Below are 12,876 nucleotides of genomic sequence, written 5' to 3' on the forward strand. Positions count from 1 at the left end.
TTCATAAAGTGAAGATGGTAGGGAAAGGGAATAAATTCAGTTATACAAGCTGTGTACATGCAATAAAAATAACAATAACAACAACACAAAATGATTTTACAAATAAAAGAGGGCAAGATGCTGGCACTTATGTTATATATTACATTTTGATTTACTGCTTTAATTTTACACTGATGTTCCCAGGGAGTTCTTTCTTGGGTCAACTGAGCTTCTTAAAAGTGAAGTGTCAGCTTTTATTGCAAAAGGTTTATCCCACCAATCCCTCATATATAAAAGAATGACAGAATTATAAGTGATGAAACAGGAATATGGCTGAGATCAGATTTTAGCATCAGATGTGAACAATTTGACACAACTCAAATATGCCTCCAGATTCTACCCACTACACACCACAGCAGAGGTCACAAAATGTGACACATAGGTAGTATGTGTTATGTGGGTCTGTGCAGCCTAAATAACAAAATGGCCAATAAATGTACACAATGCTCTGGTGACACGGACTTAAAAAATTAATTAGACATCAGTCTTAATCAACTACTACTTGAAGAATGGATCCAAGGTCTCAGAAAGGTCTGCCATTCCATTCTCATCTACAGTGTGTCAGATTTCATATGTTGAGAATTTTAGTGCTACCAGAATGCCCTAAGATTAGAATAAAATTTTAAAGAGAGTTTCTCCTTCTTGAATTAAAGCTAAAATGACTAACTAACAATCAAGTACCTGAAGACCTACAGCAGTAAAAGTTCTACAAACACATACTCAGCCCCTTGCCCTTGCCCTCTAACCACTTGTCCCATGGGCTGGTGTTAGGTATGTTCTGCTCGGTTCTGAATAAACACAAACCTGCCCAGCAAACTAGAAATCATCGTTTGGGATGAAGATGCAGAGTTAGCTGAGTGTCACAGTAGGAAAATATTCCAAAGACCTAACTCCTTGAATTGAGTTCAGCACCTGTGTTCTCAGCATAGGGATAATCTGAGCTATGTAGCAAATGCTTCCCGACACCAGGCCTTCAACAGAGTCAATGGAGAGAGGCAGGCAGCAGACTGGCTTCTGCCATCATGAACTTCAACAAGCCTTCAAACTGTTGTAACATAAAATATCAGTTTAAAAAAGGGGAAACAAAGATAGCAAGAAACAGCTTTGATTTTTCCAATAAAAGGGTATCCTCTGAAAGATGATATTGCTAGAACACAAATTAAAATACAGCCATATAACACAAAGAGCACGGTCTGGAGTGAAAGTACTCTGGGTTTGAATCTCAGCTTTATCGTTTACTAGGTAAGTGACTCTGGGGAAGTTATTTAGTCTTCTCATCTATGTAATGGGAGTAGGAATATCTATCTGGCATTGTCTGAGGATTAAATGAGGTAAGCTGACTTAAGCACTAAGCAGGGTGTGCAGAATATAATAAGCACTGAAATGTACTTGTTTCTGGTTTTAACTCACTTATTCATTCAACATTTATCGAGTGTCACTACTGGCCAGGGCACATTCCAGGTGCTGGTTTTTATTAAGGCTGGTAGTTGAAAGCCTTATGAAATAGAAGAATGCTAAAAATCTTAGTAATCAGAAGATACCTCAAATCATCTAACTAAAGCATCTCACTTATGGATGGGGTGGGGGGTTAGCTCCTTTGGGGTCAGATCAGAAACTTGTAAGGAAGGGTGCTTTGCTTTTCAAGCTCCATGTGGCCCCTTGCCCTGCACTCCCTCCCCACACTGAGAATCACACATGTGATGAGAGGTCGTCACAAGGGATGCGAGGCAGGACAGCAAGAGCAGCAGAAAAGAGGATTACAAAAAAAAAAAAAAAATGATGCAATCCAACCTTTTCCTTTTAGCAGTGAGGACACCAAAATCCTAAAAGACTTATTCTAATTCCTGGCCCATCACCTTCTCTTTCCTGAAAGCTGCCTTTTGCCTGGTCCTTGGAAAACCTGGCTAGTTTATAAAAGCAAAGCTTGTTGTCAGAATGTGATTCAGAGAATTAGATAAGACAACGAATTCATCACTCCTTCCCAAGCTTCTAAAGACACAGTCAACAATTTAATGCAGGAAGTGTCTAAAATAACAAATGTTAAGATCAGGCAATTGGTTTTAAAAAAGGTGAAATAGTTTCCAATACCCAGGCTCCTTTACCAAGGCTTTGCAGAGAAACTTGCACTCACCAGCACCACCGTCCGGAAGACGGTTATCAGTGAGGACTCCTAAAGCAGACATTCTCAGTGCAAACATAACTGTCGTTTTATAATGACTACTAGGAAATTAACTGCAAAAGGGCCTATTTCAAGCATTTATTACATAAAAATAAACCAAGATTTGAATAGAGAAAGTGTGGCCCCATTTTGACAGCAGTGTCAGAAGTCTCTATTTTGATATTCAGACAAGACCAAGTCATGCTAAGCCTTTATCAACGTCTCATAGTAAGAAATGAATTTTGATTCAAAATAAAAGTTTCACAACTAGGAAAGTGAAGAAGATGGGATTGAACTGGTGGCTTCTCAGTCTATTACTGCCGAATGTAACATGGATAGTAACAGTAAAGGCAAGCAACAAAGCAGACTTGGCAAAAAGGCAGACCTACCACCAGTCTTGAGGCCAGATCCGTGTGCCCCAGTTTTTCAAGGAGGTTATAGATGAGTTCCGTCTGGAACAGGGCTTCAGTGATGGGTGCAGTGTTGGTCTCATTTCTAAGATAATCAATCAAATCAAAAGCTCTCTGAAGAGGCACCTTGCCTAGGCTAAAGGGTAAAAGAACAAAAAAGTAAATATGCCAAGACAGGCAGATGAACCGTATGCATGCTGAGACACTTTAAGGCTAAACGGGGGGGGGGGTGGCCCTGAAGACCTAAAATTTACGCTTTGAGTGGCATTCTGTAAACTTAGACTAAATAGTATTATCTCTGATTAAGTTCATGTGTGTGACTCAAGATTAAAGACATTTCAGGGGAAAGATAAACAATAAGCTCAGGTTTTTTCCCGTAAGTCACCTGTAAACTGCTGCCAACTCAGGAAAAGCATGACAACATTTCAGGTGAAAAAAAGATGAAGAGAGCTAATTTTATTTATTAATTACTTATATCTAGCAGGTGAGAACAGGTGGCAGAAAGAGGATTTGAACCAGAACAACTCAAATTACTTGTATGGGAATGTGTCACACTTGTTAAGAATTTATGGTGAGCACATTTAAAAAATTAACCACTTTACAGAAATCACAACAATGCTGGCTGAGATGATGTAAGGTCACTTCATAAAATATGAACCAAAATAGGAAGGTCAAGAGCAGTCAGAAGGAGCATATTTGAATATTCCTTGTATGTCTGGACCCATTGACAACCTAAACTGGTAATCTTCCTATTGAGAGGATATCCATACACGAGGTCACTGCCATTCTTGGCTTTGCTGTTGTGTAGCTTGCGGGGTGGCTGGGGCGGTAAGTGGTACTGCAGCTCTCAGAGATGTCCTTCAAACCAGTGCGTAAGCACTAAGCTTCATGCTGAAACCACCTGCTGCTTGAAAAGAATTCTCTCATGCAATAAAACCTGAACTTCTACATCAGTGTATTCAGCAAATATGTGTCCTGCCTGTTGGTATCTACAGTCTTGAAATATTACTTAAATCTTGTTATATAACTGTTCAATATATTTGTAGCTGATGTTTCCAGATAGACAATAAAGCCGCTGAGGGCAAGGAATATGTCTTATATTCTCCCAATCCTCCAAAATGAACTGTACCTAATAGGCAATACATGCTCGTTCTTTTGAACTGCTTTTCTAAAATGTCCTTTTACTCAAGAACACTTATTTAAAAACAAAACAAGACCCAAGCCAAGCATACTCTACCCTGCAAGTTCAAAGATGTTGTTGATGAGGTTGGCTCGATCTCTGTCACTAAGGACGTAAGGATTTATTTTCAGCTGTTTGATCAGTGCTTCCCAGTTGTCGTCTGCATAATGCACAATATAATAGCCAGTCATGTCTGTATTGACCTTGATCCACTGCACTTCTTCTGTGAGATTGATGACATCTAATACAGACCAAAAAATGAGAGAGAGAGAAGAAAACAGGGAAAGAAAAATATTAAATGAATACTTCGTTTCAAAGTTAAAATGGTATTATTTTTACATTTAATATTCTCCTAAGAAACTAAATGTCTGCCTCCTAGGGCAGTTATTTTCCTGTTAACAAAGATTATCGCTCATTCACTTAACAATTATTTATTTAATGGTAAACAAGGTAGACATGTGACTTCTCTCACAGATCTCACAATCTAACGCCAGGTGAGTAGACTATCATATAAATGTTTTCTACGGAAAAAAGAAACTGTGGCATTGTATAGAAGCACAGAGTAGGGAAGATTAGGAAAGATTTCTTGGAAGAAATGACATCAAAGTTGAGACTTCAGGATATACAGGTGTCGTTAGCCAGGTAAAGAGGGACTCTAAGTGTTCAAGGCCCAGAGAGAACGTGTACAAGGAGTCCATGCACTGAACCAGCTCCCAAGTTCATTGTGGTCAGAGGACAGAGGCAGGGAGAGAGGGCAGAGGAAGGGAAAGAGGGCAGTGTGTGCAGGGTGAGGCACAGGGGAAGACAGTGAGAGAACTACATAAAACGTGTTTCATCTCAGTCTTTGTCTTTGGTTATGTTAGCAAAGGAAGGACAAACAAAGCCATTTAAAAAAAATCACATAATTCAAAGATAGCAAAATAAACATCAGGGAAGGATTAAGGTCTCATTAAGCAGAAATAAGAAATAACTGAGTTAAAATAATAGAAAATTGATAATGCACTTTTTGGGCCCCTACCATCACATATAAATGCTGAGAGAATTGTTAGAATTTTATATGTAATTATTTCAATTAATGTACAATCAATAAGAAGCTAAAAAATGTGATTATAAAAAATATTACTACAAATTATTACTACAAAAGCTGGACTACAAAATATATATAGGAATTTAAAAACCCTTTAAAATTACCAATCAAGAAATGCCCTTTAAAGTTGGCAATGAGGATATGAATTTAGAACAATAGTTAAGGGTCTGCTTCTAAGCATCTTAAGGTTTAATATTTATTAGACTATAAACCCCATGAGCTTTGGTTTGTTCACTGCTAATCCCTCAGCACCTAGAACAATGTTCCCAGCAGGTACTCAAAAAATACTCGGCGAATGAATGAATGAATGAATAAAATCATTATGGCATGGTAACTGGTTTCAAACAAATCTAAATAAGGTTTGTAGATGTTTATGATGTAAGTTTTCTTCCCCATTTTAGAGAATACAATTTTTTAAATTATAAAAGAAAGAGGAGTAGAGATAACAAAAATAAACTCAGACAATAAAATAAAAGCATATGGGGCACATTTCCTGCCAAAATTTTTCCTATACACATTTTAATTGAATCAATATTTAATACACTGGATCTAAATAAATTTATTTTGTACTGCTTTTTCACCTATCAGATTCCACCTCCTGCCATTTTCCCACCGTTTTCATATGCAGTATTCAATATCTTCAGAATATTTTATTTTGAGACCTACCACAGTTTAACCAACCTCCTACTTGGAAATATTCAGGCTATTATAAAATTTTCACTATCATAATAATTATAAATGAAGTTCTTTACACATAAAATGCTTTGGAAACATTTAAACCCTTTAGTAAGTCTTAGGGCTGATCAACTTCAAAAGCATGAATTATTTAAATTTATCAGATTTTCTTAATACCTTAGTTACTCTAATTCTACTAAAACTGTAAAACAGTTTTAAGATGGAAAGACATATTCTGATCATGTTCTAATATGACATATCAAATAGTCTTTTTCATTAAAAGGAACTCCACACTAATTTGCTTTCTTGATGATATAGGAACAGATGGGAAAGATTAATCACATTAATAGGGTTTATTCCTTTTCTAGAGCAGGATGCAGTTCTAAGAAATATTTATGGTAATAGCAGCTACTCCAAGTTGGAGATATTTTTAACAAACCTATGACTAATGAAATTAACTGCATCATTAGCTAATGCAAAAATATCAACACTCTCTGGGTCACCAAACACAATTTACTACAGAGCTTTTATCAAGAAAGGACCTTGGGAACAACTAAAGAGCTTCAAATCTCCCTTTCCCAAAAAAGGAGGCAAGGAATGATAAGTATGGCAATTTTCCCGCTGGATGGATACAGGAAAATATTGAAACATAGAGTATCCTGGCTGATAAGCAGCCTGCCATGCTGTAAACCTAGCCAAGTCCAGATGGTGGCGAGGAGGAGCACAGCTGGGAGTGTGCTTGAAATTATTACTGTCATTTTGATGATAGAATATAAAGCAGTGCAGCCAACAGCATAGAGAGGAGAGTTATCATTTAAAGAATCAACATATTAGTCTCTTTCTGGTCTTCTGAATGACCCAGAATGGAGGACCTTAAAACCACAGGTATCAAAAAATAATAGCTTTGCACACAAGGGAGGTAACTGCATCCTGTAGCTCAAATGTGGATGAGGCTACCCTCATATGTTTTTAATTTATTATAATCATTAACAGATTAACAGTTCAATTTTCACAGTCCACTGAGTAGTAAAAAAGAGTGAGCAACTCCAATGTTAAGTGGCAGAAGCCCAGATTAAGTAATCTAATAGTGATTTTAAAAAAGCATTTGTCCATGAGTTATGAAAATCAACTACTGTTTTATAAAGAAATATTAAAGCACAGAAACAAAAAATATGTTTTTACTACAAAGCTGCAAAATTTCCTGTGTAGCTTGCTCCAGAGGGCTAGCATGATACAAGCAGTTGAACTGCATCCCCTCCTGTTCAAAAGCATTCCTTTCTCCAGTCCCCCTTGCTTCCCCTTTACTTTATTAGGAGGAAAAGGCAAGAGCAGAGAATGGCACATGATAAATATCCTAACTACATGCCCTTCCTCCTTCCTCTTTTTTTCAATGGCCTTTCATTTCAATGCCATGTCCTTTAGTTTCAGAGAAATATTTCTGGCACAGTGATATCCTTTTAGAAACATGAATGTTCCAAGTTAGATTTAATACAAAAAATTTCCCGTAGTGAAAGAGATTAGGTCTAAATAAAATGTGGAAGAGAGAGGTAAGAGGATGGAGGAAAGGAAAGAAGAGAAGGGAGAGGAAGACACTTTTTTAGTGTAATTTCCTCAATAGGTAGTTTAGAAAAACGGTCCTTTTCAGCCCTTCTTATGCACAAAAACTATTAACCATTCAAAATCCATGTATCTGGGGAACAGTGACAAAAAGCTGACCACATATAACTTCTATATTTGATTGAACTAATGGACTAACCCAGAACCCCTTGCATTAGAACTCACGGAAATACACTATAGATTTAACAAACCACCAAGATAACACACTGTACTAAAGTGATACGGCATAAAATAAGCCTCTGTTGTGACCGTCTGTGCTACATTTCTTTTGACAAAACAAAAAAATTAAAATTCAATTAAGTCAAAATTGGTTCTCACAGGAGCATCAGGAAACAATAAGACCCAACTGTCTGCAGGGTCAAACACTTTTTGTGAGGACAGACATTTTCAGTGTGAACTTTGAAAACCTGAACTGCCAGAAATTAAAACTGCAGCAGCAGCAAGGTAAATAACACAGTTGAGAAGAGGAAGTAGCAGACACTGCTTTCATCATATATCGGCTCAGTTCCACCTCTAGATCAAACCAATCATGTTATAGTGCATTTCATATATTCCCCTTTACTAAGAATATTTTCAAATGAAGAGACATAGAAGATATCATTTCATCAAGCTTTGAATATTCTTTTCCTAGAACTTTTTACAGTGAGATATGAAATTGAGTTAACTTCACTACAGACTAAAATTTATTTATTCAATAAATTTTTGTGTGCCTATAGGGTGCTAAGGTTGCAAAAGTGATTTGTGTAACCAAGATCTCCACCTTCAATGGGGGATATATCTAATGTGGGGACAGATATAAATAAAACAGTACTTACAGTATATTAAAAGTAGAGAAGTAGAGAATATCATTAAAACACATAAACAGGTCATCTAACCTGTCTTGGGGTGAGGGAGGGCTCCTTAGAGCAAGCAATGGATGAGCTGAGATCTCAAGAGTGAATAGTAGTAAAACCAGGAAGTCAGGAGGCAAGAGTGTCCTTCCAGGAGAGAAAACAGCATATACAAAGACCCAGAGAAAAGAGGCACTGTGGCATGTTTAAGCTGCTGAAACAATTTTTGCGCAGTGGAAGCAGAGAGTGCCAGGTGAGGGCTTAGAAAGAAAAGGCCACAGCAGGAAAATAGGAGCACACTTTGAGGTGTGAATCTCAAAAAGAGTTTAAGAAGCTGGCATATGAACTGAGCTAAAAAGAGCTAATAAAGCAGGTTTCTTATTGTCCAATTATTTCTATTATCACCAAAAACATATTCTATTGGGAGGTTTGCAAAATTTCCTTATTGGTCCCTTTCAAAAATAGGGAGATGGGATTATTTGTTCTCTCTTAGGTCAGAAACTATCCTTTCAGGACCACTTAAAGTATGAAGTTTTATTTTTAGCAAAGAAGGCAGCACTTCTGGGCACCTCCAGCTATGCTGTATTAATCAAAGATATGATGACATCATCAACTGTACTTAGTGTTTTAAATAATGAAATTGTTGTTGTAACACTTTACTCCAGTTAGACTGAAATGCACCTAGTACACTCATGTATTTCAACTGGCCTTATAAGTTGTTACCACACAACAGAAGGGAAACTTGGAAATACGTATTAAACCACAAAAGGCAGCAGTGTCTTCATTTTTGAGAAACACTCCCATGAAAAAGTTCATATAATGAGAACTCAAATTTTATTGAGAGTTTTTTTTAAACAGATACAAATGGTAAATCAAGTGTCCAACAGTAAGGAAAGATTAAGTCAGTACACATGTTAAGTTAAAAAAAAAAGGGTAAGATACAAAAGTCACATGTACACAATTTCAACCAAGTAAAAAAATAGTTTTGAAAATGACTAGATATTAACACATATATGTGGAATATAGAAAATGGTACAAATCAACTGGTTTGCAAGGCAGAAACAGAGACACAGATGTAGAGAACAAACATATGGACACCAAGTGGGGAAAGTGGGGGGAGGGAGGATGAATTGGGAGACTGGGATTGCCATATATACATTACTAATAAGAAAAAAAATATCAAATTGTACACTTCAAATATATGCAGTTTATTGTATGTCAATTGTATCTCAATAAAAGTTCTTAAAGAAAAAAAATAAAAATGACTAGAAAGAAATAATCATGAGAGTAGTTACAATAGGTAATAAGATTTGTTTTCCATCTTCTGGATTTTATGTAATGTGGATATGTTATGCTTAAAAGTTATTTTTTTCAACGTAGTATTAACAATGATAACTTAACACTTATATAGCACATAACACGTGCCAGGCATTATTCTAGGGGTTTCAAGTAAATGAACTCAATTAATCCTCATCATAACACTATAAAGTAAGTATAATCACTCTCTCCATTCTATAGCTCAGGGAAAGAGGCTCAGAGAGGTCACATAAGTCACCTAAAATCATATGACTGAACCAGGCAAAGTCAGATTGTCACTAAGCTACACTCCCCTCTCAAAAATATAGGATTGAACACCAGATACAAATTCAAACAAGAAATTTTCCCTTTCCATAACTCTAAAGTATCGCTAGTGGTTCCTGCAGAACCCAAGAGCCTCATGTTTTCAGGATGTACATTAAGAAGATACATGGCGTGGCATTCAGTGGTATTTAACAGATGGTCAGAAGCTACATTTCAATTTCTTTTTATTGACTCCTTGTGGGTCAGCATATACAATCTTTACACTTTATTATCCCCCCCCAAATCATAATTTCTAGCCCTATTTTCTCATTATCAAAAAATGTATGCCATGTCTACAGGGCATTTTGTAACAATTATTTACTACAAATCTGTATCATGAATCAACCTTTGTCATGCGTAAGAATCATCTAGCGTGTTCATTAAAACGCAGCTGCCCCGGCCCTCCCCTAGAGAGTAGACAGCAGAGTGTACTTTAAGCAACTGATCCACTACTTCTTACTTTGTAGCATAAAATATTTATCTAGGCTACAAAAACACAGCATTTGCCATTTTCTACCACAACTGCTAGTACATTCAGTGCAATTTTTTATACCTTATTTCACGTGACTAAGATGCATGATACAAAGACTCAAGCTCATTTCAGTCACATTTTATACAGGTGTCTCACAGAACGAGCTCAGAGGGCCGTGCACACTGGAAAGTGTAATCTCCTTTCTGCTGTTTGGTCAGATTTTTAGAAAATATGCTGTTTCTAATTTCTTATCAGAAAAGTGTTAAATATAACCATACCTGATTTCTTGTCCAGTAATGATACTGATTGATATTTTGAATAATTTCTTCTATCAGTGACATAGGATAGTGGAATATGCCACAGAGAGCTGTAAAAAGAAAATACTGGAAGATTATTCCTCTTTCCAACATTTCAGTCACACATACTTTGTTGGGTGGTTTTTTTGTTGTTGTTTGTTTTTTGCAGGAAGGTACATTTTTCAAGCTATTCCCAGAAATGGATAATCTTGTTAGGTTTCCTAAGAACTTATGATTATAAAACATTTAAAAATACTATAACTTGAGGATGTAAAAGAGATGGCAGGGAGAGAAAGAGGGACACACCTTGCATCTGAAGGCTGAATTTCAGGCTTCATATTTAAAGAAAATCTTTCTTGTTGTACAAGAAGTTCCTTTCCTTTTCTTTGAACAGTCACTAAAGGAAATCCTTTCTGCATGGTCCAGGTTTTCATCATTTTCTTTACATCTAGTGTTTTGTTTGTGACCTGTAGAAAAAAGAATAAATTATTTTTGCTTAGAGATAAACAGTCTAAAAACTTTATAGTACCTTTCCCTACCACAGTCTATGAAGATTACATTTAATGTTAATATAAAAAAGAAGCACAAATGCTGACTTGAATTTACCTTTCTACTCTAGGTAAATGAACAACTGCTAAAAGGAAAGTAACCTGTAATAGAGCTAAGTGATAACTAAAAAGAGAGAGAGGGGCACTGAACTGAAAGAGCAGCACATGTGCTATCAACCGAGTGTTCCTTAAAACCCCTAAGAAGGTATGAGCACTCCTTTCAGGTCGCAATACTACCGTTTAGAAGGTATGAATAATGATAAATAGTCCAGAATCAGAAGCACTGTTTCTCACTCCTGTGAATCGGCTAAGTCCAGATTTCTCTTTATTCCCCAGACCCTCTGCTTTCACAGATGTTAGAGTTCATCTGTTAAAGAGCTCATCCTGTGGGAGTGCCGGGGAGCAGGAGCAGCAGCAGGGGAGTGAAATACAAACAGGTCGGCTGCCTGAACTTTAGGTCTCTCTAGAGAACAGTGGTGAGCGTTTTTCATGGTCACATACCTCTTTTCTCATAAAATACATGAATTTATCTACAAAATCTAGAATCCAGTGTCAGAGGTTCACAGACCCTCTAAAGTTCACTATCCCTAAGACATCTGGTATCAATGATTAAGAAGCAATTTTTGAACTAGCTCTTTGAAGCAGGTGAGTTAAATTTATGATTTAAATTATTTTTCTAGATTACATATGGCTCTGAATTGCAAGCAACTCAAATCATCAAGTACTTAAAATGTTTGTTAATATCACACCACTGTAGCAGGCCTTACCTCAATTGACAAATACCTATTTATTTAAAGCTGAAAAGGATGGAGCAGATCTTCTCAAAAGCATTGTGATATTAACTTTACATTCCTCACGGCTCTTGCGTATTTATTGCTGGACAAGGGGCTGGGAAGAAAACAAGCTTGCCCCAAAGCAAGGCACTTTTGGGTCTTTGAAACAGAACTGAAATGCAGAGGCCAGCGCATAATTTGATGTCGATGATGAAAAACCTGAGGATAACATTAGGGGCTGGGTCGGGATAGGAAAACACTATGATGCAAAAGCTGACGTCAGTGAGAAGGACAGAAATGTATTCTTAATGTCAGGATATAATACAATGAATATAAAGTAAATAATGTGGCTTTCCATTGAAATGCTACTACCTGATAAGGGGAAAAACAATGATTCAGAAGCTACTCAGGGAATGAGGACTGACCCTTCTTCTCAAAGAGAACTCAGAGAGTGGAAAAGATATATCTTCTAGGAAAAGGGTTAACAACTAGAAGACACCAAGTTGCAGATAAGGTGAGGAAGCAGAGGGAGCACAGGGAAAAGAGCCAGAGCCAGGGTTCTTAACCCAGGAGCCATAAAACTTTGAAACTGCGTGTGGTATTTTGCATATCTGTGGTGTTTGGGGGGAATATGTCCAGAACTTTCACTGAATTTTCAAATATGTCTGTGATCTTCCAAACCATTGATCTAGATCAGGATAACAAATTCGAATGCTTATAAGGGCTATGCAGCCAACATATGTGCACCATGCAGGCTGGGTTCAAGCATAACTTATAACCAATTGCATTGCTCGTTAGAATCTGTAGGCACAACAAAATCCCAGCAGCAGGATGATCCAAGCGCAGTATGCAGCCATGGCAGCCAGACTGTGATACATCGTTTACTTAGAGGAACATGGCCACGAAAGACAGGAGGATTCATAGGGCAGAGTGTAGAGCAAAACATCATGAATGGAAGGTGGAAAAACTGCAAAAATGTGAGACTAGGAAAAGAGATTTTTGAAAAAAAAAAAAAATCAAATAATGAAAATATAGTAATATACATTAATTCAGAAAAAGAGAACTTTCCTACAAAGTAGGAATGGAGATTAAGATATAAAGATGCTTACACAAGGCCCCAAGTAATTTTTTCAACAATTAAGACCAGCACTTCCATTTCATGACTTTTAGT

General features: G+C 36.9%; 1 protein-coding gene across 5 annotated transcripts in view; it reads right to left on the bottom strand.

Moving 5' to 3' along the window:
- The window catches only part of LNPEP (leucyl and cystinyl aminopeptidase), a 97,189-nt gene that overhangs the window by 16,786 nt on the left and 67,527 nt on the right, over nt 1-12,876 (bottom strand). For all 5 annotated transcript variants that reach the window (XM_057738600.1, XM_057738608.1, XM_057738622.1 and 2 more), the window contains 4 exons: nt 10,691-10,851; nt 10,367-10,455; nt 3,845-4,028; nt 2,587-2,743 (listed from right to left, as the gene is read on the bottom strand). In XM_057738600.1, coding sequence (XP_057594583.1) covers nt 2,587-2,743; nt 3,845-4,028; nt 10,367-10,455; nt 10,691-10,851 — 591 coding nt within the window. The remainder of the gene's footprint in view (nt 1-2,586; nt 2,744-3,844; nt 4,029-10,366; nt 10,456-10,690; nt 10,852-12,876) is intronic.

This window comes from Hippopotamus amphibius, chromosome 1 (genome assembly GCF_030028045.1).
Source record: "Hippopotamus amphibius kiboko isolate mHipAmp2 chromosome 1, mHipAmp2.hap2, whole genome shotgun sequence".
NCBI lineage: Eukaryota > Metazoa > Chordata > Mammalia > Artiodactyla > Hippopotamidae > Hippopotamus > Hippopotamus amphibius.